The sequence below is a fragment of the Rhodamnia argentea genome, chromosome 1 (genome assembly GCF_020921035.1).
Source record: "Rhodamnia argentea isolate NSW1041297 chromosome 1, ASM2092103v1, whole genome shotgun sequence".
NCBI classification, from domain to species: domain Eukaryota; kingdom Viridiplantae; phylum Streptophyta; class Magnoliopsida; order Myrtales; family Myrtaceae; genus Rhodamnia; species Rhodamnia argentea.
Genome location: NC_063150.1, coordinates 23,664,574 through 23,691,461, shown reverse-complemented (window position 1 = coordinate 23,691,461; position 26,888 = coordinate 23,664,574). Strand labels below are relative to the sequence as shown.

The 26,888-nt window shown below is 40.6% G+C and overlaps 2 protein-coding genes and 1 pseudogene across 6 annotated transcripts; all 3 read left to right on the top strand.

Moving 5' to 3' along the window:
- Positions 1-6,660: 6,660 nt before the first annotated feature.
- On the top strand, positions 6,661-10,347 carry LOC115750310 (annotated as a pseudogene).
- A 2,391-nt stretch (positions 10,348-12,738) lies between these two features.
- On the top strand, positions 12,739-17,543 carry LOC115750318 (cysteine synthase). 5 transcript variants are annotated; one of them, XM_030687588.2, is made up of 11 exons: positions 12,739-12,882; positions 13,665-13,718; positions 13,825-13,934; positions 14,145-14,202; positions 14,449-14,712; positions 14,801-14,938; positions 15,146-15,197; positions 15,897-15,976; positions 16,646-16,705; positions 16,885-16,965; positions 17,274-17,543. In XM_030687588.2, exons 2-11 carry the CDS (start codon positions 13,677-13,679, stop codon positions 17,364-17,366), a joined length of 978 nt encoding a protein of 325 aa, XP_030543448.1. In that variant the 5' UTR covers positions 12,739-12,882; positions 13,665-13,676; the 3' UTR covers positions 17,367-17,543. The 5 variants fall into 5 exon arrangements, with proteins under 5 accessions (XP_030543448.1, XP_030543447.1, XP_048139247.1 ...); XM_030687587.2 differs by lacking the exon at positions 12,739-12,882 and adding an exon at positions 12,935-13,172; XM_048283290.1 differs by lacking the exon at positions 12,739-12,882 and adding an exon at positions 12,936-13,172 and having other exon boundaries at positions 13,472-13,718.
- Positions 17,544-19,486: 1,943 nt separating this feature from the next.
- On the top strand, positions 19,487-22,371 carry LOC115730215 (probable prefoldin subunit 2). Its single transcript, XM_030660815.2, is given in 3 exon segments — positions 19,487-19,662; positions 21,653-21,850; positions 21,852-22,371. Coding segments are annotated over 2 exon segments (429 nt in total). The 5' UTR covers positions 19,487-19,662; positions 21,653-21,658; the 3' UTR covers positions 22,089-22,371.
- The last annotated feature ends 4,517 nt before the right edge of the window (positions 22,372-26,888 follow it).

Here is a 26,888-nt window from a genome sequence, read left to right as displayed (position 1 = left end):
CAAGCCTCCATTCCCGAGAAATTCTGGGGCGATTGTGTGGTCACCGCCACCTATCTGATTAATCGCATGCCGAGTAGAATTCTTGGTGGTAGAACTCCTTATGAATTACTTTATGATACTACACCATCTATTGATCATCCGAGGGTATTTGGTTGTTTATGTTATGCAACGATCGTGGGACCTCGGGATAAAATGGCCCCTCGTGCCATTCCATGTGTTTTCATGGGGTACCCCACTCTGCAGAAAGGATACAGAGTTATGGATATTGCTACCGGACATTTCTTTATAAGCAGGGATGTCATTTTTCATGAAGAGATATTTCCCTTTCGGGATGCGACGTCTTCACCGGCAACATCCGAATCCGCCTCGGACCGTCCAGCTTTCTTGGAAGAAGATGTTTCCACTTCCTATGTATTTATTCCTCCAACATCCATTCGAGGACACTCCGCGTCCAACGCCCATAGATATTCCCCAGTCACCTATGGCTAATTCTTCGCCATCTCCGGCTTCTACATTGGCATGTTCACCGGAACCTAGTCCGGTACCCCCTATGCAACCTCGACGTTCTGGGCGTATCATCAGACCACCCACTGAGACTATATTTGTTCGCTTCCGCTCTTCAGGTATCCATTACCCCGTATCTTCCTATGTTTCCTTCAGTCAGCTATCTCCCGCATACATGTGTAGCATTAGCCGAATTCCTGAGGAATGCGAACCATCATCCTATCAAATGGCATCCCGTGATCCTCGTTGGCAACCATGGCGAAGAGCTAGATGCTCTCATCGCTAATCATACATGGGACATTGTTCCGTTACCTCCACATCGGAAATCCATTGGCTGCAAATGGGTCTACAAAATTAAGTTCAAGTCCGATGGAACCGGAACGTTATAAGGCTCGCTTAGTAGCAAAGGGATTTACTCAACGCGAGGTTTTGATTATCACGAGACATTCTCCCCGGCCGCAAAAGAGGTTACCGTCGCTCTTTCTTCTCTATAGCGGCAATTCGTAATTGTCACTCCATCAAATGGATGTTCACAATGCCTTCCTTCACGGCGATCTTGATGAGGAGATCTATATGGATCTTCCACGGGGATTACGCGCAGGGAGTCTCGGGTGTGTCGTCTTCGCAAATCCCGTATGGACTCAAACAGCATCTCGACAATGGTATGCCAAATTTACCGATGCATTGACAAATGCAGATTCCGGCATTCCAAATATGATTATGCACTATTCACGTGGACTTCGTACTTCATCAATATATTTGCTTATATATGTTGATGATATTCTTATCATGGGGAACGCAACTTATATATTGCAAAATTCAAAGAATATTTGCATTCTTCCTTTCATATCAAGGACTTAGGAGCCCCTAAATATTTTCTTGGGATTGAAATTGCACGTTCCGAAAAAGGAATTAATCTCGACACAAAGTTTGCCATGGAGATTGTATCAGCGGGTTTGTCGGGATGCAAGCCATTGTCATTCCAATAGAGCGAATGTCAAAATGACAACTCATGAATATGACATGGGAATATCATCATCCATCGAGGATCCTTTACTTGAAGATCCATCAGATATCAAAGACTAGTTGGAAAACCGATATATCTCACTATGACGAGACCGACATATGTTATGCGGTTCGATGCTTAGTCAATTCATGCACAAGCCAAAACAATCCCATATGAACCGGCGTTAAAAGTAGTACGATACTTAAAGGGATGTCCGGCCTTGGGATTTTCTTGTCTCGTGATTGCAATATGAAGATGGCGCTTATTGTGATACGACTATGCCACTTGTCCCATGACTAGGCGATCTATCACCGGTTTTTGCATAAAATTAGGAAGATCATTGATCTCATGGAAAACAAAGAAGCAATCGACCGTATCTTTATCATCCAGAAGCGAATATCGTGCAATGGCCAAGACATTTGTGAAATAACCGGATACGAGGACTACTCTCGATCTTGGAGTACAAATTGAAAGGCCAACCGAATTATTCTGCGATAATGATGCTACACTCAAGTTAGCCGGAATCCAGCTTTTCATGAAAGAACGAAGCATATCGAAGTTGATTGCCATTTCACTCGAGACAAAATTCGAGAAGGAATAATTGTGACCAAAGGAATTGGAACTACGGAACAGCACTCGGCACATTTTCACCAAACCTTTGTGTCGAGAGACAGATGCATATCTTCTAAGCAAGCTCGGCGTCCTTGACATCTATAGGCCGCCACTTGAGGGGGAGTGTTGGAAATATTGAAGATCCCGATTGGAGATTGCGATTGAGGATTGATGGAGTCAATTTGGCAAATTCTGATTTAATTGCATCTTTATTTTGGGAAGATACAATCATGTTTATACACCTTCTATTCTTTACTCTCTTTCTAGGATTATAAATAGACAAGTGTACATTCATTCGAATATAGAATACAATATACATTTTTCCTATTCTCTTTCGTCTTCCGACAAAACCAGTGGAAAGGCAAAAGCAAGAATAGAACCATTACCTCTCGAAGGTGGATTTGGTGAACCAGGAGAGATCTTTGGTGGGTGGGCGAAGAGGGATCGAATACCCACCTTTCGAAATGTCGTCTTTCACGAATTTGGGGTGAGAGACGAAGGATTGTAACAGCCCAGAAACCTTTCTCAACAACCAATTCACGAGACCTCTAATGAAAATGTTATGCATGAAAGGAGACCCAATAAGAAGTCAAGTTTTCAGAGAGTTTGATTGAAAGTGAAGTGTGTTTCAAGAACGGGGGAAGACCAGGAACTCGAGGAACTCGGGGGCTCTGTGCTCGCCCTTGAAGAGATCGATACCGGCCGTGAGCCATTGAAGACCGATCAAGGAATGGCTATAGAACATTTCGACAATAGCATACAATCGGATCATGGGTGAATCCGCTTGACCATTGTATGGATTGTGAACGACCCCAAACCAATATTTAATGATCGTGCAAATTGGAACTAGTGATTGATCCCTTGCGGTTAAATGAGAACCGAGCTTGCCCATGGTTTGACAAAGCTCAAACATGGATTGATGTCAAATCAACCACGAGTCGAATACGAGTAACTCCTAGAAGCTACCGGTTAGCTCGAGATGCACTATAGTCGCAATCGATCGAATTTGACCATTGATTATAATCCGAATGTGGGTATCAAATCTTTGAGGATCTCATGACTAAATTATTAGGACGTCGCCTCATTGAACTACCAATTTATCGATTTTCTCGAGACTCTCGACTAAAGGATGGACCGGTCGAGATTTGAAGCCTACGAGGAAGCGGGCCGAACAAGGACCCATGGGGCCTCAAGCCCAAGTAGGGTTTGGCCATTGGGCCCAAGGCAAGCCCAATTGGGCCCAAGTAAGCCCACTAAAACCTATTAAGCCATTCTAAAGCCCAAATTCTATCCTTTGAGCCCAATTTCAATTTATAAAAATTCATACAAAATACTAGCTTAAATACGCATATAATACTTCATACGATACTTTGAAATTACCAAAATGTCCTTACCTTGTGAAATGACCAAATTGCCCTTCTTGCATTAATTGCAAAAGACAAGAAACCATAAATGAAGACAACACTTTGGGGGCATACATTGATGAGGGATTTTTATCTTGATTTTGGCTTGCTCAAGAAGACTTAGAGAGATAAGACTTTAGTCGTTGTCTCACTCACTCTCTCTCCTCTCATGCTCTCCCAAAAACCAACCCCATCTCCCTCTCCCATTTTCCTCTCTTGGCCAACCACCACCAGTACCGTCACAGCACCTTAGCTGCTATTTTGATTGGCCAAGTTCATCCCCAAGCCCCACGTGACCTCCCGTTGTTGTACGAACTTTGTTCTAGCCATTTCCGCGGCAATTTGAGCTCCGTCAAGCAAAATTAGCACAATCGAGACTGTGTTGCTGTTATCCAGCCATCCTCGATGGTCTCACGTAGTTTTTGGACGAAGCCTCGCGTAGCTCTCACCGTCATTGATGCGCCGTATCTTCGGATTTGTGATCGGGTGAGTTATCGCCCTAATCCCTTGATTAATATGTTAAACTTAATTATGATGAGTTTATATTAGTCTAAGTATGTTTATTACTAATTCAATTAGTGATTAGATGATAAGCTATTGTGATATGTGATAAGTGGACTTACTAAGCTATCGAGGATGCAATAGGCTATCGGTATTTTTATGTGATAAGCTTTCGGTATTTTAGGCGATAAGCTATCGAATTTTGTGATAAGCTATAACATATTTTATGATAAGCTATCACCTAATTTAGTGATAAACCATCAATATTTTCATGATAAGTTATCACTATTTTCATGATATCCTATCATTATTTTTATGATAAGCTATTGATATTTTATATGATAAGCTATCGAGATTTTATGATAAGCTATCGGTATTTTCATGATAAGGTATTACTATTTTTATGATAAGCTATCGCTATTTTATATAATAAGCTATCGAAGATTTGATGATAAGCTATTGAGATTTTATGATAAGTTATCGGTATTTTTACGATAAACAATTGCTATTTTTATGATAACCTATCGCTATTTTATACGATAAGCTATCGCTATTTTATATGAAAAGCTATCAAAATTTTATGATAAGCTATCTAGTTATCTCGATGATTACTAATCTCTAATTAAGTAAGTTAGTTTTCGGCAATTAGATACTATGTTCGTTAATGTGTTCTTGTGTAGTATTTAATATTAAATTGTGATGTCGATATTGGGAATAGCCATATAAATTTGCTTATATAATAATTGATCAACAATTCTCGGTGATGTATGGATAGGTATGTATGCCAAGTTGATGATTGAATTGTGTGTATGTCATCATGTGCACTTTATTTACCGTATATATGACATGAGAGTTGCATCAATTTGAAAATTCTCGGATAAGCCAAAAGACCTTCGTATGAGGCGGGCGTGCCCTCGATCGGCTGTGATTGGCTGGATTGATATATTCCCGGATAAGTTGGAAGACCCCACAAAAAGACGGGGGTGCCCTCGATCGGCCGTGATTGATCGAATGAGTAAATTCCCACGGATGACCCCTATAGAAAGATGGGGTGCCCTCAATCGGCGGTGATTGATAGAATAAACAGCTATCCCGATAGATCCGGAAGACCCCCGTGTGTGATCGGGCATGCCATGAGTGGCCGTAATGATAAAAGTATGCTTGAGCACACAATGCACGAGAGAGTTGGCATGTGTTTGGATCATGCATCTATGTACTGCATTATGTTGCATACAGTGGGTTATATTGTGCAAGGCGTGTGCCATAGCATCGAAAGGTTGCTATAATTGTGTGATAGCATACTTGTATATATTGTAGTGCATTGCAAGTTCTAAATATATCCGAGCTGAGTTGACCTCTTAATCGAGGCTTAGGGCGTTAATATGCTGAGATTTTATATCTCACCTATAGTTATTAATCATTTTTTAGGTTCTTAGCTATGGAATAGTAATATAATGGATCTGAGTATAGGATGTGAACGGTGGTTTTTTTTTTTTTTAGTAGCTTAGAGTAGTTTTAACTTTGACCCTAAATTGGAATATTTTGTGTGGTGGTAGGAAGTGGCCTTGAGATATGGTTTGTGTGTATATATACTTCCCAGGATTAACGATATAAATATTAAAAAAAAGTGATCTTTTGTTAATGTTGATGTGATGTCCTACTATTCTATCCTTATAGATATGTTTATCTGCGGGAAGTGGATCACTTCCACATGCGTTTAATTGAAACATAAAATTTTAAATAGATCGATGACATGTCCTGGGAACGTCACAACTTAACGACCAAGAAGGGATGTTAATGTGCCCAATGGATGTGGGGCTTAACACAGAAGATCTCGAAATGAGACAGGTTGTGAGGATTCGACAAATGGAGCTTCCATCGAAGGCTTGTGCCGTTTCCCTATTAAGGGAGAAGACTTCTTCTGCTGTTTAAGTGAAGCAATGGTCTCGTCGACGGTCTTGTCATCGTTTGAATCTCCACCTGACAAGTAGAAAACAAGTAAGTTCACTTGAACGGTTAATAAGCCTCTTAAATCGTGGAAAAAAAAATACAGGTTAACTCACCTACAGTGGAGGTTGTCGTTTGGCTGGAACTGCCAAATCGAAGGGTTTTTCCTGTGCCCTTTCTATCAACTTTCTTCAACATAGAGCTGGGAGGCTTTATTTTGCCCACTTTTAGGAGTGATGTGATGGCATCCTCGTATGCACTTTAGAAGGTGAAAGACAACCACCAGCTTGTGAACCCATATGTGAATCCAAGACAAGATCAAAAGACTCTAGGAATATTCCCGGAAAATCGTTGACGCACCAGGGCAGTGACTTGAGCACAGCAAGTGAAAGGTGCATCGGCCTTCATATTATATGGTCTCTTGTTCATTGAAGGAAAATCTATGGAGTATGGGGCAGGCATAGGAACAGTTTGTCGAAGACTGAATTGTCTAGCGCAGTATTGCGGGGAGTAAGGCTCAAATCTAGGGTAGAACCTACCCCTAGAACAGAGTCGAATAGGCAGGTCTCCAGGAGAAAGAACATAGGAATAAATTTGTATTGTAGCCCGTACCGAATTGTCGAAGACCGCAATGTTCCTGATATGAATGCAGGGCGATGTCTGAGAATGGATTCTGTGGTGAATGTTTGCACGCGCGAAAGATATTTTCCTTTCTAAGAATTGCTCTTGGCCACGAGATGTGCACGGACATAGCTAGAGAAGAAAAAAAATCTCCAATTTCTGGCTGTGCTGTAAATTTTGGGGAGAAGGGACCCCGCAAAGGAGTTCAACCAGACCATCGCTAACTTTGGAGGAGTCGATAATTCAAATTTCAGAGTCCAAAGATGGATCGTGATCGCCTGAGCATAGCTATCACCGACGATGAAATCTGGGAGCGGCGAGGGGCCAGACTGAAAGCACTAGCGTTGGTACACAGACCGGCTACACTGCACCGCTGCCGGACAGTACTCCCTGGTGTGTATCCGCTGCTGCATGCCGCCACGAAAGGAGGCGATGTGGACAAGTTCATTGAAACCCTCGAAGAGCATTTTGCCAAAGAGGGCGTCTATTTGTCAGACTTCATCGACACCCGGGGCCCCTCCGGGAGCTTGTTGCTCCACGTCACGGCGGGCATCGAGAACCCCGACATCCTCTGTGTCCTCCTCGAGGTCATCCCCGACAAGCGGCGGCCCATCAACTAACAGAACAACCGATGGGACACCGCGCTCCACATCGCGGCGAGAGCTGGCAGGATCCGCTCGGCCGATCTCCTCCTCAGCTGCGGCAGTAACCTGGACGAGGCGAACAAAACGGGAGACACCCCGTTGCATGAGGCTGTCAAAAACCGTCACAATGAGTTGGCCCGTCTGCTGCTGAGTCGAGGCTCAAGATCGGTGCATAAGGAGAACAGGGAGAGCAAGTGCCCGCTGTACTTGGCGGTTGAGGCGGGGGACTTGGAGATTCTCAAGCTTTTGTTGGAAGCGGCAGATAGGGATGGTGAATATCTTCGACGCAGGGTGGATGGCATGTCGCCGGTTCACGGAGCCGTGATGCACCAAAGATTAGGTCAGTAATTGTACTCATGGCTCTCTCTTGAATAGATTGATTGGTCCACATCATCTTCTTCTTCGTTTTCTACTAGAATGGGTCTTAATGCCCTTAAAAAGCATTGGGTCTCAACTTCAACTCAAATTCTTTTTGTCTCTTAAAAGAACGGACGTTAACTCGTGTGCCAATCTTTTTCTATCTCATAAAAAGACACCAACTTCTAAGTCAGATCTCAATTCTGGTCCAAAATCTTTTGTTGTCTCATAGAAAAGCACCAGCTTTCCATCGGTATTCCAAATTTGGCTCACATCAAATTTCCCGTCCATGATGCCATTAAAGATTCACATATCATTCCGCATGTACTTGGTGGAAACTTGACGGAAACATAACAAGGGCTAGAGATGCTGACTGGAAGTTGGCGTGTTTTTGTGAGACAAAAGAGTAAGTTCGAGTCGGAATTGAGATACAAGTTAAGGTTTGACGTTTTCTTGTGAAGGAAAAAATAATTGGGCCAGATTTGAGCCTCGAGCAAAAGTTAGCGATTTTTTTTATGAGACAAAAGAAAAGATTCAGATCAGAATTGTGATTTAAATTTAAAAAAAAAAAGGTACTTTTCGCCTTTTCCAAGTGCCAGCATCACTTGTTGAAAATTTTCTCTAAATCTTGGCTCAGAAGGAGGCAGATTACGATATGTTTGGACTTGGGTCGTAGCAAGACTTTAACCCTGAAGAATGCCATCAAATTAATGTTTCGGGAGTCGATACTCATAATATAAAGCCACTGTAGATACTACACCACTTATATTACTGTCCAAGGACCTTCTGTAAGACAAGAACAGAATCATGCCATGGATGCCCTTGATTACTCAAATGAGGTGAACTACTGCTTGGAAAATGAATGTCTCCATGCATTGAAGAATTCTCCAATGTCCCTGCTGAACTTATTCCCCTAGAGTTTAGATTTCAATTAGATATCGCAATTTCATTTCACTTTAAGGAAAAATATGATAGTTAGATGGCAAAGTTACCAAACCCTTGGTGATAAGCATGACACAAATTCATTCGTTCCTTGCTCTCTAATCATGTAGAGATGTTGCAAGAGATGTCAAAGCGGAAGAAAGAGCTGTTTGATAGAACAGATGCCGAAGGTGGTACTCCCCTTCATCTAGCAGCATATGTGAATTACGTGGATGGAGTCAAATTCTTGGTCAATGAGTTCGCTTCAACCACCATTGAGTACGACGATGTGGGCTATCTTCCAATCCACGTCGCGTGTAAGATGGGACGTCTCGAAACAATCGAGGAATTGCTTCGACATTGGCCAGATCCGGCGGAGTTGCTAACTGATTTGGAGGGACAAAATATACTTCACGTTGCGGCAATGCATGGGATGGCTCCCGTAGTGAAGTACATACTCGGCAATCCTGAGCTTGAGAAGCTTATAAATGCGAAAGACAATGGAGGAAACACGCCTCTGCATGTGGCCACATCGAATTGGCAACCCGAGGTTCTGCTCCACCTCGCCCGGGACAAGAGAGTCAATCTTGAGCTTGTAAACAACGAAAACTCGACTGCTATCGACATTGTAGATGAAAAACTCCAAACAATGGATGCTCCACTACGCAAGGTGATGATCTCTACCAAATGGATTAACAAGTTATCTACTCTTGTTTTTCACTGTTCTGTTATCTCATTTCTTTCTGGAATAGATGAAAGGAAATAATTTTGACCCGTTGGAATCCCCCGGAAGTTACCAAGTGGAATTAACTTTATACAGTAAGCTCAGTAAAAAAAAAGAGCGTTTTCATGTCTGTCTATCACTGCAGAAGGTTTCATTCCTCCTCCTCCTCCTCCTCCTCCTTTTGTATTCTAAACCTCTGATTGCTAGTGCATCTTCACGGATGATAACGGTCTTTTTGTTTTCTGCTATGCTTAACCAGAGCTTAACGCAAATAATTTTACTATCTGCTGGAACACCCAGAAGCAAAGACAAAGCAATTTGCCGACCAAAACGCTTAGGCCCGGGGAAGATCTGGCGCCTCCCGATTTGGATAAACTAAAGGATGAGGCCAACACCCGTATGGTTGTGGCAACGCTAGTTGCTGCTATGACATTTGCTGTCGGCTTTTCTGTTCCTGGAGGATATAATGGCTCTGAACCAGATGCGGGAATTGCTACGCTGTTGAACAAACCCATGTACAACGTTTTTGTTATCTGCAACAGCGTCGCCATGTACAGCTCGATAATTGCAGTTGTGATCCTTCTCTGGACGCAAATCCCTGATTCGCATGCTGCGCATCATGCCCTTAGGAAGGCAAGGCTACCACTGCTGCTGGCTCTTGCCACAATGTCGGTGGCCTTCATGGCTGGGGTCTATGTGACCGTGAGCAAAAGCACTTGGATTGCCGTCTTCACCTTGACGGTCGGAATCGCTGCCCTCTTCATTATCTTGAGTCTTTATGTTGCCTTGTTTGTTCCGCTCGGACACCATCGTCGTCTTGTCCAGCTCTTCGCCGACTACGTCATTATGGCTGGTATATCGATTTCAAAAGGCGTTACTGAAGGAAGGGCAGACAGCAAGCGGGAGGTGCAGCTTTTCAATCATGGTCCCACTTCGCTGCTAAGGGCCGGAGAAGGTACGGTTGAGCATCATGATGTCTCCATGCTGCTAAGGATAGATGAACAGGAGGAGGTGAAAGCTCGCGACTTTGAGTCGCATGGCTTTGAGGCTCAAAGCCATGCTGAAAGAACAAAGTCACTGGGGGAAGAGCAGGAAGTGTCGGATTGAAAACCTGAGAAGACGTGAATGAAAGCTTACATGCCCATGGAGAGATTTCATGCTGAGTTTGTAACTAAGTTTTATTTCCAGTAGCTCTTTGCTAGAAAGGATATAAGTGTCGCGACCTAAAAATCGGTTTCTTTTTTTTTTTTTTTAGGTTAATGGATTATCAGATTAAGAGGTATTCCGGCATACGCATTGGTTGAGTGTGTGTACTAAGTATCGCACTTGAATCAAAGGCAAAGGAAGTTGTATGCAATTCCGATCTGAGAACTAGATAATACCTCCAATGCGAACAGCTGAGGCAGAAGTCAACGACTTCGATAGGTCCACTCTCTTTACTTCCAGTGTCTTTGGAATCATGTGCAATTTTTCATTTTGACTTTTCCTTGGCCATTCTTTGGAAAACTAACAACATGCTCACATTTCCTTCACTGTTCTCTTCCTTTGGGCATGCCCTGATATTCGCGGAAATCTTCGGCTTGTGCTGCTGTCTTGTTCTCTGTGTCTCTCTTCTCCCAGTGATGATCCTTAACTTTGGTGGGATATAACTCTCGTGACTATTTCAAACCTATACGCAGATGTTTCCCCGAGAAGGGCGAGATACCTTTTGATGCATGGATTGGAAAAAACTGTTCAAAAAGTCCCAAAACTATTGTATTGTGACCAATTCAACCATAATCTTTTGTAATTTGGTAATCTAGTTCTAAACTTTTTAATGATTTTCTAAGATAGTTCTTCCAGTCAATTTTCGTCAAAAATTATTGATGTGGCAATCCAATAAGTGACAGTCGTCTATGTGGCACGGCAGACGCCGATGTGATGATTTTTGCAATTGTTAACATTTTTTGAATTATTTTCTTTTTTCCTTTCCTTTTCTTTCTTCTTTTTTTTTCCTCCCATTATTTCCTATTCACTTCTCGGAATGAGCCGGCAAAAGTCGTTAGGGCCTTCACAGCTGCAAGCTACCCTTGCTAGTCATAGGAAAGGGCCACGACCCTCACCCTAATCCCATCTAGGGCTGCAACCATCGCTTGCGGCTTGGACAAGGGCCTTGACTCTCACATGTGGCCTTGTCTGGGGTCATGGCTGTTGTCAGGATCTAGGCTAGGGTCATCGTCCGGCGGTTCTCGCTGGCTGCTTCGGGAAGTGAACAATAAATAATGGAAAAAAATAAATAATAACAAATAAAAAGAAATTGAAAGAAATGAAAAAGAAAAAAATTAAAATATTTAAAAAAAATTAAAAAAATTTGTCCATTTCAACATTGGTTAGCTATTCCCGGAATTAGCCGGAATGACTATATTGGAAAATTATCAAATGGATTAAGACAATATTTATCAAATTAAAAAGTTTATAATTAAATTGGCGAACTAAATTCGCCACGGCACTATATATTTAGAGCTTTTTAGACAATTGCCCCACTATGAGTATGCCAACTACGAGCTGACAAAGTTTTAAAGGGTCCTTTGTTGATTTTTGACAGGACATGTAAATGACGAGGACTTTTATAAAGTATTAAGTATGGGAACAATGTTGCTAGCTGTGTAAGAGTTATTTTAATACGAAGTTAAATCGAAAGTAAAGATGAATAACTTGTGTTCTTTGATTGATTGGCGTTCTGGTTACAAACATTTATCCACCTCACAGAGACAGCCCAAAAATAGTCAATTCTTATTTAATCCCTTTAAAAAGAGTCGTGCAGATTAGGTTGTGCAATAGACAAAGGGCACCATATTTATAGTTTTCTTACTATCATCGACGTGTGTAGACGATTTTGGCATAAGCGATCAAGGACGGCACGTCATTGCAACAGCGACAGGGAGTTTACCACTTGAGCCTTTTGTACATTTATCTTTGATGGGTTCACAAAAGGAAGTGCTTGTTTCGAATCATTGTACTTCTCAGTTTCATGTTTGCAACAATTTGATTTTAGTATTGGTATAGCAAATCCCGACTTTTCCCATGGTTAGCGGTGGCGTCAGACCTCCAAAAGACAATTTAGGACGGTCGCTGATCCCAAGAAACCTCGGTAAGGCCGATAGGAGGTCCTCGACCTTGGATCGAGGGTGGTCGAACCTGAGATTTGAGATTCGCACTCAAGCCAAGCCTCAATAATTTGGCTCGGGCTCATTGTCCCACTGTCTTACCCTAATCGACGATGGTGACAAAGCGAAAGAGAGAGATTGAGGGTGGAGGGGGATGTTTCATAGATTTTGAAAGAATAAATCAGAACCTTGCTTGTATAATTTTTAGTCTAAGTTTAAAGATTTGATCACCCCACACCCAAAATTAAACACTTATATTAATGATCATTTTGGTCCCTTTCTCTTTAATTCTAACTTGACATTAATACCCAAACCTACATAAAGCTACATTATCAATTTTCCCAGCCAAAAACAGAAAAGAAAGGATTTTTTTTTTTTCTTATTGTGGAGGTGAATGGAAGGAAATATCGACGAGAGATTATCCGCAGTGAATGGCAGTGATTCATTCGGCATCATCCACGCTGACGATTCCCTGTTAACGTGGCCCGAAAATCAGGTCAGATTCAGCTTCATTGACTTAATTTAATCTTCTGATTGGCTTTGCTTCCATGGAAAAATATGGAAGGGAACGAATTCGGAAAACGACCCTGCTGTCATCTCCTCAAAAAGAAGTGAAATTCATCTGAAATTAGAGAACCCTTTTCCAAGATTAGCGGAATCCCCGTGAATCCTCCACAATTAAACCCTTTAAATCATCTTTTGAGTTCGTTGCCCTGACAGAGTTCTTCGTGGGATTCATTCAGAAACGATTCAGAATCTTTTTACTGGTTTCTGTTCATTTCCAAGGTGACTTTTTGCTTCCTGGGATCCTAAGGTCAATGCTAATTTGCGTTTTTATCCCTGTTGTGCACCGTAATCTTCTGTCTTAACCGCAGGGAGTTGAGCTTAATCTAATATACAATTTGGTCGGATGCCGTCATCGTTATCACCAATTCAAAGCATGTTCCACAGGCACTGTTTTTTTTTTTTTAATGTTTTTAAAAATCACCCAGATGCGAACGCATCACCAGCGCGTCGTTTCTCATTGGTGATCAGCGTGAAATGGGTGTTTGTTATTTATATTGTTTGAGTGTATTATATTGCAGAAAGGACGAGAATCGACCATAACATCATCGCGAACCCGCATCGACCTTAGGCTTTAATTTATTAGATTTTATCGTGGGTTTGCTGATTTCGAGGATGTCTTGATAGCTCTGCCATTGTTCATTTGCTTCACGAGTAGGACATTACAGGTGGTCTTTGTTTCTCAAGGCTTAATTTTTTGCCGTTTGGTCGCAGTGATCTGGAATCATGGCCGATGAAAAGTCTGGAATCGCTAAAGATGTCACCGAGGTGCGTATGTTCCAATTGGGTTCAAACTTCTCGGTGCCGATTGTGTGATTTTGCACGCCCGCCTTGTATTCATAGTACTTTTGCTCATGATTCTGTGGGGTGGCAGTTGATAGGTAAAACCCCGTTGGTGTACCTCAACAATGTAGTGGACGGCTGTGTTGGTCGTGTGGCGGCGAAGCTTGAGATGATGGAGCCATGCTCTAGTGTCAAGGACAGGTATAGCCTCTGCCATTACGAGTTTCCGATTAAAGTGCTATCTTTATTTTGGGATTGTCTTTTCAGAGCTTACTGATTGTTCTGAAATGGACATATTGACGCCAAAAAAGAAAAAAAGAAATGGAGAGATTCTTTATGAGTTTGTAGAGCAAAGTGGTTTTTGAATTGAGTCTTGACTTCTGCATTTTTTTCGATGGACGATTCGTACAGGATTGGTTATAGTATGATTGCAGATGCTGAGGCCAAGGGGCTTATCACACCTGGTCAGGTTAGTGGATTGCAAAATTCTTCCAAACTCTTTGTATGGAGGATGATCGGAACTCTGTAACGGTGTTGATTCTTGACATGTGCAATAATTTACGAACTACACTGCTCTGTTTATTTGTTCGTTTTTATGGTTCGTAGCCGTGTGTAGTGATAGTCAATATACATGTGCAAATGAGTTTATAGAGAAAATGAAGCTCTTCTGCTGATGGGATTTTCATTTTGACTTTGTAATTCCAAATTGCTGAAGAGTGTATTGATTGAGCCTACAAGTGGCAATACTGGCATTGGGTTGGCATTCATGGCAGCAGCAAAGGGCTACAAGTTGATCATTACAATGCCAGCATCTATGAGTTTGGAAAGAAGGATCATCCTCCGTGCTTTTGGAGCTGAGTTGGTCCTGACAGATCCTGCCAAGGGCATGAAGGGTGCTGTTCAGAAGGCGGAGGAGATAATGGCAAAGACACCTCACTCTTACATTCTTCAGCAGTTCGAGAATCCTGCTAACCCAAAGGTACATATGTGGTCAACTGTCATGTCTTGTTGGTTGTATATGCAGGTGATGACATGAAACTTGAGCTTGGCTGTCATTGTTTGTTTAGATACATTATGAAACAACTGGACCAGAGATATGGAAAGGCTCCGGAGGCAAAATAGATGCCTTTGTTTCTGGGATCGGAACTGGCGGTACTATAACTGGTGCTGGAAAGTTTCTGAAAGAGCAAAAACCTGACCTAAAGGTAGATGGTTTTTATGTTGTTGTTTTTCATGTGTTGAACTCAAACAAAATATAGTCAGTTTTGGGTGATTATCAACTATGGATGCCTTGAACAAAAATACCTTGTGCCTGAACAATCTTTTTGTGTCGAGGGGGCTGCATCAGCTGCATGTTATTATTTTTCTCCCTTCTAGTCTAAGTTCCTTACTGTTTCTCTTTTGTTTGTCAGCTCTATGGTGTTGAACCTGTTGAAAGCCCTGTATTGTCTGGAGGGAAGCCTGGTTAGTTCCCTTGAACATGTCATACCTTTTGCGATTATTAAATCTCCATGCACAATCTAGTTTATCGTCCAATTCTGTTTCATTAAGATTGGTTAATGACTTGTAAGAGATCGATATGATGAGGTATTTTTTTAGTCCTTATGGTTCAAGGCTCATGGTTTTGCATCAATGCATGGGAAGAGAGAGAAGCAATCTCTGCAGAAAGATGAAACATGAGATGATAAATTGTTGATACAAATAGGCTGATAAAAAAGAAAAGAAGTGCAATCCTTTCAACTAAAAATGGGGTTAAATATAAAGGGTGTGACTCCCAAGATTTACTATATGGCCCATTGCCAATATTTCTGACATAAGTTCTGGTTTTGAAGTGGTGTTCTCATTTCCATATTTCAATTTGTGGCACTGTTGTGATATGTCAACGGAGCTTCTTGATTTAAGGCCTCATGACTTCTGGGGCATGTGGACTTTACGGCAGGTTCTATTAACTTTGAAATTGCTAAAGCTGTCATCCACATCCATTTCTCTGCTGCATCTATGGCCAAACTGTTCTGGAATGAGCAAATATTTGCACCTCTCTCTTTGATAGTTGTGTGAAAAACAAGGACCAATCTCTCTTGGATATTATAGTTGCAGACTTAATCTTTTCTGGTTTAGACGATTTACTTTGTCTCATGGATTGCTGCTGACTGGTTCTGGTAGGCCCTCACAAGATCCAAGGGATAGGTGCTGGTTTCATTCCAGGTGTCTTGGAAGTTGACCTTATCGATGAAGTTATTCAAGTACGAACTCTTTTTCGATTTAGTAAGTTCTATGAAAAGTAAATGTTTTATGGTAACGACAGCTTTTGAAGTGATGTGATTGGTTCTTTTACGTGTCACTGAGAACTTTAGTCATGCTGACATCCAGTCGAACATGTATGTTTGATTTCTCATCTGCTATTGGTCATTGGTCAGATATGAAAACGATTTTACATAGGATGTTCCTGAGGTTTGGAAGTATTTCTTTAATCAATCAAATTGCAAGCAAATGCCATCACAATGCTGCTCCACAAAATGTGTATTTACTAGCTTACAATAATATATTGATCCTGATGTATTATTGCATTTGGTATTTTGCAATGGATACTTAGGAAATGCGGTAGACAATAATGATGTTCATATTCAGAACATCAATAACAGGCTGCAATCACATAATGTAAGCTGTCCAAGTTTCCACCTTCAACATCTAAAGGTCATACATAGTCAGACAATTATGTTCGTTAAACAAAGTAACCCTTATCTCTGATGATAACTGGGCATGCGGCAAAGTTACTAAGGCCATCCTTTTGAACCGGTTGAGATTATTTGCTGTCATTGCCAAGCTTTACTTCGACCTACCACATCAACTTCAATCCCTTTCATCAGTGTCACCGTTAATTCCTGAGACCAATTATGTATTCTTTCCTGCAGATATCAAGCGATGAAGCAATTGAAACTGCAAAGCTTCTTGCAGTGAAAGAAGGTTTGCTTGTAAGTTCCTATCACCTCTTGTTCCTGAGTGTCCATCTTATTTGTGTTTACGGGCCACAGAAAATCTCTTCAATTACATTTGAGGATTATAGAAGTAGTAGCTATTTCTGCAATTATATTTAAGAGTGATAGTAGTCATGTCTTGTCTTTTGTTTTGATGTTACAATTACAAAATGCAGGTGGGAATTTCCTCCGGTGCAGCAGCAGCAGCTGCAATCAAAATTGCAAAGAGGCCAGAGAATGATGGAAAATTAATAGTGGTAAGTCTTCTGCTCTTGATTGATCTTTCCTCTGAAACTAATGATGGTGTGGGTTTTTATTGGCGCAGCCTGAGTTGTCATGTACAAGTCAAGGTTCTTTACACCAGTCTTCCCCTTAGAGCGAAATTGCTAAGGGACTGGATAATCGTAGTCCACGATCAGGGTCCTCTTAGGCCCTTGATCCACTGCTTAGACAATAGCTCCAGGCTCCAGTTTTGGCCTTAACTTACTTGCGGGGCTTAAAACGAGGTGCTTGATCTAATAATGGGTTGGAATTACTGGTTGATAGAATAAACTAATTGGCGCAGGTTGTGTTTCCGAGCTTCGGAGAGAGATATCTCTCCTCCGTGCTGTTCGACTCAGTGAGAAAGGAGGCAGAGAACATGACCTTTGAGCCCTGAGCACTTCCGGGCTGGTGTTCTTTTTCCAGGCTAGACCAACATCTGGTCCTTCCTGTGGCATTAAGATGTGCAGTTGAATCTCTCAATAAGCTCCTCTTTTGCTTCCTCGTGTACTTTTTTGGGGATTAGAATTGCAGACCGCATTTCAATTTAGACAATACAAAGTTATGCAGCATTTAGATGATAAACCTTCATCGATCGACTCGGCTCGAACTTTGTGTATTCTGATTGAGCAAAGACTTCTTTGATAGTTCAATTTACCGACCAAAGCGCAGATTTACAAAACGAAACCCGGCACCAAAAGGAGAAGCAGCATCATATATCTTTGTCTTTGCCTTGAGCTCTTTTTTCATGCTATCAAATTCGAGACGGTTCCCCAAGAAGAAGAAGAGAAGAAACAGGAACGATAGGAAAGAGCACGCTTTGCCCCCATTTGAGTTGGCACCTCAATGTTCATTAAATTTTCACCAATTTTGTGAAAGTGCACTGTAGATGGCAACGTGGCAAAATAAATTCCGATGGAGAACCGAATTTACAGGACAGACCTTAGGATCGATTGAAAGGGAAACCCAGAATTCTAGAAAGGGGAATCTTATTTTTATGTTCTTATCAAAGTAGCACTTATGACACTTTTAGTGTACTTTTCCCAATCAAATCATAATTTCTCGAAAAGATTGATGGGTTGCGAAAAAGGAAAAAAAAAAAGTGTTAATGTCATCATTTGCAAATTTTTTTTTGTTAATATCACAAAAAAGCTTAAACTGGCACACATGTGATAAATTTATCTTGAATTATTATTTTGATCACTAAAAATTTCAAACTGATACACCCTTGACAAATTTGCCCTAAAGTGGTACATATGTGATAAATTTATCCTATGATAGTTTTCGTTGAATTTTATAGTTAAATTACCGAATTGGATGATACGTGAATTGCCGACTGTACATGTTTGAGATTTTTACCCTATGTCTGTCATAGGCGTATCAATTTGAGATTTTTTGTGGTATTAATTCAATTTAACGGAAATTAATAGAGGTTGGATTTTAGTGGTAAAAAAAATTAGTTTTGAGTAAATTTGTCACAAATTTAAAGTTTGGGCTTTTTTATGATCGAAAAAATAATTTGGGATAAATTTATCACCGATATATCAGTATAAGATATTTTTGTGGTAAAAAAAATAATTTTGGGTAAATTTGTTACAAGTGTATCCGTTTGGAGCTTTTCATAGTATTAATCCCTCTTCTTTTTCTTTTCCTGTTAGAGAATCATCTGCACTTGTGACGGCATCAAAATTGGGCATCTCATTTTATTTAGTTTTAAAAAAGCATTCCTCTATTTCAAGAAAAGGGGCCGCCAATCATTAACCTCTTACTTATAAAAACGTATTCGCAGACAATTCTCATGGTCGTGACCACGAACTTGAGATTTGAGGCCATGGCCGATAGCCAAGAGCTCAAGCGGCTATAGTGACCGCGAGCTCGAGAGCCTATGCTAAGTCTATTTCATCTCTCTCTCTCTCTCTCAGTTCTTTTTAAAATTTTTATGTTGCTAAAGGCGTCACATAATAGTTTTAAGCAAATAATAACGTGATAGGTGTATTTCATTGCCCTAGCTCGCCAATTAAATAGTATATGTCAACAAAAATTGATCGGCAATTTATTAGAGGAAAAAAAAAAGCATTACGGGACGTGAAATATTGTAAAAATAAGACGGATGCCTTTGAATTAAAAAGAAGTAGATGGAAAGATTTGATTTATGGTCCCTAATTTAGGGAAAATTTCAAGTAAGGGCCTGAAGTGCTCAAATTATTTTTAAAAAAAAAATGGCTTGATTGAAGGGTATTTTCGTCATTTACTTTTTAAGTTTTTTATTTTTCTATTTTCATTTTCTTTTCCTTTTCACTTTTCCCTCTCCCCTTCCCTTTCCTTCGGGCTCTTATTTGAAATTTTTTTGGCTATTTTATAAAAAAAAAAAGATTAGGTGGTTTGAAAAAAAAAGAGTCATGTATAATTGTCGGGCTCGGCGAGCCCAAACCCGTCAAAACAAAGACCGGTCCAATCGGTGGAAAATCACGCCCGAGCCCGAACAATCTTCGGGCGGGCCGAAGGTCCACGTGAAGAACTCGACCGGAGGCGTTTTTGCAGCGATCTTCTGAAGCGGCAGAATCGACCAATTTGGGGGTTTAGGGTTTCTCCGCGCCATTGAAGCTCTCTCTCACTCTCTGTCTCTCTCTCTCCCCAAGATCGGATCTCGATCGCTCGAGCTCGAGCCTCGCGAGTCCTCAAGTGAAGTGAAGGTGAGGCGTAGATGTCGTTACGTTTTCCATTTTACATCTTAGCACTCGATCTTTTCAGCACTTCAGTTTAGGATTTTGAAGTCGGCGGTGGATGTGGTTCATGCGTGTGTGGAGAAAAAAAAAAAGAATGGATTTCTAGAATTAAATGATGGGGCATGTTCGTGGATAATGACGTTAATGGCGGTTTTGTGCTAAATGGGAGTGGGATTCCAGAAATTGTTGAAGATTCTCGCCATAACCATCGACAAAGCTAAACAAACTTATCATTCTTTTGAGGTGGTTTTGATCGGCCTGTTTGCGAAGAGATTGATGTTGGATGGATGATGAGTGGAACAGTGTGCCGCGAGTATGTAGCCATAGAAACCTTCGAATTTTTACAATTGGCAGCGGATGCTTTTTCGTTGTTCTTCGATTTCCCTCTTAACTTTTCTGATTTTTTTTTTCCTTCTTTTTGATTCTTAAGGCGGTCTCTGTCTCTCCTGACCTGTTCTGAGACAGTTGCATTGCCTGGTTTCAGTGACTGTTATCTTTTCTGTTTCTTTTTCTTCTGTTTTTTTTTTTTTAAATCCACGGAAAGAGCTAAAAATGCCACTTGCAAAACCTTCCTTTGCAATAATTTTTCGTGAGTCGAAGGTATATCTGAGTCTGAACCAGGAAACTGGAAGTTTCAAGCCCCAACAAGGTTGATGGTTGTTTGGCAATTCTTGATCTTTATTTTCCTTGTATACTGTTGGTAAATGGGATTTTTGTTTGGTCTCCAGAACTTTGATTACTATCTTTACCTTTCCGGTTGAACCTTTGGTACTGTTTACGTGTCATTCTTGTATGATGCCACTGTGTTAATGAGATTCTTGGATAAACAGACAATAATGGCTTATTGTGGCTGATCATGTTTATGCGCCTGTCTGTGTTGCTGGCACCAAAACCAAACTTTCTGGAAGACGCATTGATGATCTATTAGTTTGTGTGCCATTTCTATCACCAAGCTGAATGCCTGTTTGTTTTAACTAGTTGTGCATATTCTCACCAAAAAAGGAAAACTGGTTGCGCATTTCCAATCCTTCCTTCTGCTCTTTTCTTCCTCCATCTCGAATTGAGGCTATTTATAGTATTCTTTTTACTGGACAACATGAGTGTGTGTCTTAATATTTTTCCTACTATAGAAAACTACCGTTGTTATTCTTCTTTTTGGATAAGCATCAGCCATTTTCTTCTCATCATGAGATCGCGTTGTTTGTCATAGAACATACTTCCTATTAGATGATAATAGTACCTTACTTTTTTTCCAAAAGCATTCCCTATGAGATGATATCCAGATCGATCAGTAAGTGATGCCTTTTGTAAGATTGATGTTTCTTTTCCTATAAGATTACGATGTAGATACTACTTTCACAATAGTTGTACTCAAGTACTTTTCCCCAATGTTCTGCATATTGCTATTGCGTTTCAAATTGTGGCACGTGTTAACTGGCCAAACAAAAAAGCTGAAACAGAGATTATATGGTTGCATTGACCATTGGAAGTATAGTAAGCTTCGATTGTGGAGAGCTTCTTCATTCGGTTTGAACTTTCCTTGGTTTAATGTTTGTGAATTCCTTATTGGTTTTGTGGTTTCAAATTTTTAGCGTGTGTTATTCATCCCAAACCGGAAAGCTGAAACAGGGATCATAGGTTTGCATGTTAGAAGCATAGTAAGCTTTGATTTTGAAGAGCTTCATCATTTGGTTTGTACTTTCCTTGATTTAATGTTTGTGAATTTCTGATTGTATTTGGTGAATTTTTGTCTAATGATTGAGGTTGAACTATTTACTTGGCTCTTTCTCATGTGTTGCTTTTCCACTTGACTCTTCCACATGAATAGTCTAAGGCACCGTAACTGTTTGCTTTCTCATTATCTATGTTCTTTTGTACCTCTAAAATTGATTAATCAGACCTGAAAATTTTCGCTATGTGACCTCTTACCACAATCTCCTGATTTGTTCTGTTGCAGCGAAATATGGCCACTAGACCGGAAGGTGAGCCGGCAAATGAGCAAGCAGTTGCAACTATATATGGTTCCCTAAGGAATGAACTTAACCAAATCTACTCGAAGATCACAGAGCTAGAGATGGAGGTGAGTGAGCATTCTTTGGTCATAAGTGCTATCCAGCCTCTTGACCCTTCAAGACGGTGCTACCGGATGATCGGAGGGTGTGCTGGTCGAGAGAACCGTCAAAGAGGTTCTGCCTGCTGTTCAGCGCAATAAAGAGGGACTTGAGGAGGTAATCGCAAGGTTGAATGAGGCCCTCGAAAAGAAGAAGAAGGAAATTGCTGATCTTGAAGCCAAATACAAGATCAGGATACGGAAGTCCGATGGTGACATGAAGGATGATGGTGGTAGGAAGGAAGGTTCTTCTCAAGGTGTACTTGTGGGCCCTGCTAGTTGAAAAGCAGGGTAATTCTTACCTGTTTCAATCATGATGTTTAGAATTGCATGTGAGTTATACTTCCTCTCTTTATACAAGCTCGAACTTTTTCTTTTCTTTTACTGTCTTTTGGAAGTTGATACTGTAGTTGTCTGATTGTGTGCTGTGCTTTGAGTGGGAGCGCCGAAGGTTAGAACATGTGGTAATGTTCTCCTTTTTTTTTTTTTGACAAGCATGATGACTCACTCAGATAATTTTATGCTAGCTTTTACAACTAAGAATTTTGATTTGTCTGATCGAAGCAGATTTGAAATTGTTTTCTACTTCTTCAGCTGGGTTTTTAAATGCGAAGCACTGATTAAGGGTTAGAGCATGTGTTGAAGGGTCGGCCTTCATGGTGCTGATTGCGGAGGCAATGTCAAAAGATTGCATTTCTTAGCTAGCTCTTCCTGCATATCCCAAATAAAGTGCCTTTAAAAGTTCTTAGGCCTTTCCTTTTTCGTATTTTATCTATCTGATGCATTAGCTTTTCTATTATGGTGCAAACGTGGAATGGACCATTGAATTCTCTCATATGAAAGTGTTTCAATCCTAAACATTTGTCATGTTGTCACAACAGAAGTTTTGGTTAATAGAAATTACTTCCTGCACCATGCAGATTAGTACAAAAAATGCTTGGATGTAACTTTTAGGATATTACTAGGGATTGATTTTGACTTGGACGTTCGGTAAAAGAAGGAACTGGGAAGGGTAGAGAGATTAGGCAGTTATGAAAGTTTGATTCTGTAGCACGCATGGCTAATCCTAGCTTAGTTCTAATCAGCAATGAGTCCTGTTTAACAGGATTGGATCGTTATTACCTACTCCTTATTGCAATGAATAACATTGTCAGAATAAGTAGATTTGACACCCAGATGATATTTGGAGCTTTGTTGGGTCTAATGAAGAGTTGTCTTCCATCATCGGTTCTTTGTGAAGTAAAATGCATAAGATCCATTGTTTTTTATCGACGTACTCTGTTCTAACACAAGTGTGGCTCACAGTTTGCCTGAAAATATGATATGAAGTCAAAGATCGTTGGTTACATACATAGTTTTCCGTAGGCAACTTGTGTCTTTGATGGCATCCAGGGTTTCATCTGACCTTCATCTTCATCATCTCTTTCAACCACTGGTTCGTCAGTCTTCCCACAGCTCAACCTGATCTGTTACGTGGCTCAGATGTGGAATGCTATGTTTTAACTTAAGACTTGTACTTTTAGTTGCTTGCGACAAAGAAACGAAAGTGCAGAAATCATGACAGCAGTAGGCCCTAATGATGGCTACTTTTCGGTTTGTGCAGCTGAATTATTGAGCCTTCAAGTTGTGTCACTGTACTCAAATGCATTCCTCCAATTTATGTCTAGGATACCAAACAAAGCCTGCGCAAATTGGACTCGCCAATTGGTTACCGCCTGCTGGTCCCGCACAGGCTCTCTGAGCCATGGCGAGACAAGCTATTGCTCCTTGCTCCCTCTTTGTCTTCTTCTCGTTGGGCAACTTCACTTGGGGACAAGAAATGTTTCAAAATCTGAGATTGCAAGTTGGAAGGTTTCAAAGTACAAGAAGTAAAGAGTCGGCACGATTGTAGTCACTATGTAAACATGTCAGCATTTTGCTTCTTGGTTTTCTTGTTACTCTCCTACTGGAGTGAATTAGACCGCTCCCTCGTGCTGTCGTACCCAAATTCATCGTGTTGTAGCTTTCTGTACAAAATATTATTACACGGTAACTTATTAACGAAACGAACTTAACAACAATGGGAAGAAGAAGCGATCAATCCCTCGAGAAACAGTAGAAGAGCTTGAAATGCAAGAAGATTAAGCGAAAAATCAAGTTTCCTTCGCTTTCTTGGAATATCCTGTTGAGCATTGTCACGAAACTTTATTTTCCTAAACCTGCAACAAAATTTCGAGACCACGTTGCGAAAGGCATTATTCCCGAAAAAAGAGCAATGTGATGCCTCGTAATGCGATTAACCCATCCAACGATCTCACTTTTTTAGCCCCTCTCATGGTATTAATTATGATAATCCTAGTAATGCTCTATAATCATGAAATTACCCTCTAGCTCATAGGTTGCTGCCAAAAAATCTAATCTAAACTAATAATGCAGGACGATAGTAACCCGCATTTCCCAATAAAGACACAAAACGGTGAAAAAGGCAACCCTTATGATATAGACATGATTCTTAAAATCTTCACCCGAGAAGCATGTTGGCATTAGTTTTCATGTCATGTGTGTCCAATCCGCTCATCGTTAACGGCAAAAACCCATGCCCGTTAAATCTCTCCTCTTCTTTTTTTATTGTGGGTCAAGGCAAAAACGTACAGACGGAATATAAATTCGGCATGCTCCTGCGATCTTTTTGTCCTCGTGCATGGCGAACAGTGAGAGTTTAAAGAAACCTGTCTGCTCTGAGCGTTCTCCACCGTCGACAAAGCTAGCCATTCCCGAGGAGAGAAGAAACCCAATGAATGTTAGACTGTTTCTTCCCCAAATGATGATGATGAGAACAGTATCAAGCTTGTCAGGTATGTCGCTCATCAGTCATCGCCAACATCATCAGACCAGCCCTGACGTGATGCGTCTGAATTTCGACCCAATCATGGATGATTTCCAATAATGTAGACATGATGGAAGCCATTTGAAGATCTTCAAGAGGGCACATGGGTTTTCTTTTCTCCAAGGCATTTTAAAGTTTCAAAAACCCTCGATAAGTCTCAGTCAAATTTTAGAATCTCCAGTCTCTACTGTAAAGCATGCACGTCCAAGCAAACTTGAGAGTGATATTCTCCGGGATAGATCATAAGTTGGGTGTTTTGAATTGAAACCTAAAGCCGGGTACCGTTTATCGTTGAGCAATCTATTTGGATGACTGTTTATAGAGACTTATTCGACCATCGACACCGTGTTTGGACTAGTGAGGGTTTTCAATCCGACAACAACCAGTCAATATTTGATCATACCCTCCACATATTACATGTAAATCGTCTCGGGTCGCATAAACATGAGCTTCAATGAGCTTATAAAAGCAACATCTTTGCTCATTTAACAAATTGCACTCTCAAATTGGACTTCCCAAGTTTCGATTTGATTTCGTATCGCTCATCTCGCGTACAGACTATCTGAGTCATTGTCGACCCCACTCTCGCTGTCTCTTCCTTCTGTTCCACATGCTTAAACCCCATCTCTTCTCCAGCAAGAAACCAAGGGCGAGATTTTTCTCGTTAGGTATGCCCCTCTGACAATGACTCGAACGTGTTAATTATAGTTTCTCCCCCTAATACACAGTCCTAACCACTTTATGGAAAGCATGATGTGTGGGACAAAGCAAGGAAGAATCCACCGTCTGACAATGGTAAAGTGACCCCTCGACTGAAATCCTAAGTCGTTGTCTACAAGATTATGGCTCAAAATCTTACTTATCTTGTTTGGCAATCTCCACGTGCTTTGGACCCACTTTTAGATATTGTTTCTCGTGAGATCTCTCTTGTGAAAAAAGGTCATGATGACCCAAAAGATGATTCCCGTTATCCTCAGTCGAGTTCTCTTACAGTAATTGTCGCATAGATCCTCAGGTCTGTCATGTTTTTGCACAGCATAATCAATTTCTCCCCCATGTGTAGATAAATCTTGTACATTGTATATCTTAAAATTCCGGGGAGGTCAATCTTCCACTCTGTCTTCATAGCCAAATCTCTAATTGCATTTTATATATGCCAATAGTCTAATTTGTTGGAGTCTAATTCATACTCCCTAATGACAGAAAAACATGTCGGTTTCATTCCATGATAAGCAAGTGAGAGTCCGAGAGAGCTGCTCCAGTGAGGGTTTAAAGGGGACAATGCCCCTTGGATACCAAAAGGTTTTTATAGTTTTGAGCCCATAATTTTTCATTAATAGTTTGGGTTTGTGCTTATGAATAAGTACTGTTACATATACTTTCTTTCGTTTGTAATTGAGTGATGTAACGAGAGGTGCAATGCGCTAATTATAATTATAATTCTTTGCTAGACATAGCATTACTTTAAGGGTGAACCAAAATAAAATTGCATGTCTCGATTACTCTTTCTCACTTTATATTTTACTTAGATTTGATTGTGCGCCAAATACTAACATAATTCTCCATATATTAACACCACGATGACTAGTTTTTTTTAGCACGGAGTCACTTTTGGTTTCATTGTTTATATCTTTCTGTCTAGCTTCTGCATTTGGCCTCTCTTGCTTTTTCTCCCTCTTCCCCCTTGCCAGTAGTTTTGGGCAAGCGTGCCATTAATTTAGCACATTTCTATAAACTTTAATTGGGTTTATTTGGTTTCTTGTGCTTGTTTAACTCCAATCAAGAATCATGCCGTAGAGTATATGAATTGCCGAACCCACTAACACGAGTATGTCTTTTACGTAACAACGGCCGCTGCTTACACAGTGCTACAAGTCAATCGCATTTCAACAAATTAGTATTCGCATGGGACGATGAGAAAATCCAACCTTTATGTTTTTCGACTTTGACATTTTCTTTTTCGATCAACGATATTGGTTAGTAGTTGCATAAAATACGTTTTCCATTGTTCAAATCATGTGAATGAAAACCACCGACGAATTTCTAAAATGTTTGAGTAGTCAAGTAGGAATCCAAAAGGGACTTTTAGTATAGTATCCTTATTTTACAGATCATCATTTTTGTTACTTTAAACTATGCTAAGACAAATGGTGCCCAAATTGACATGGAATCGAAGCCGATTGAGCTCTTCTGATCTAGAAGACGCATGAACCAAAT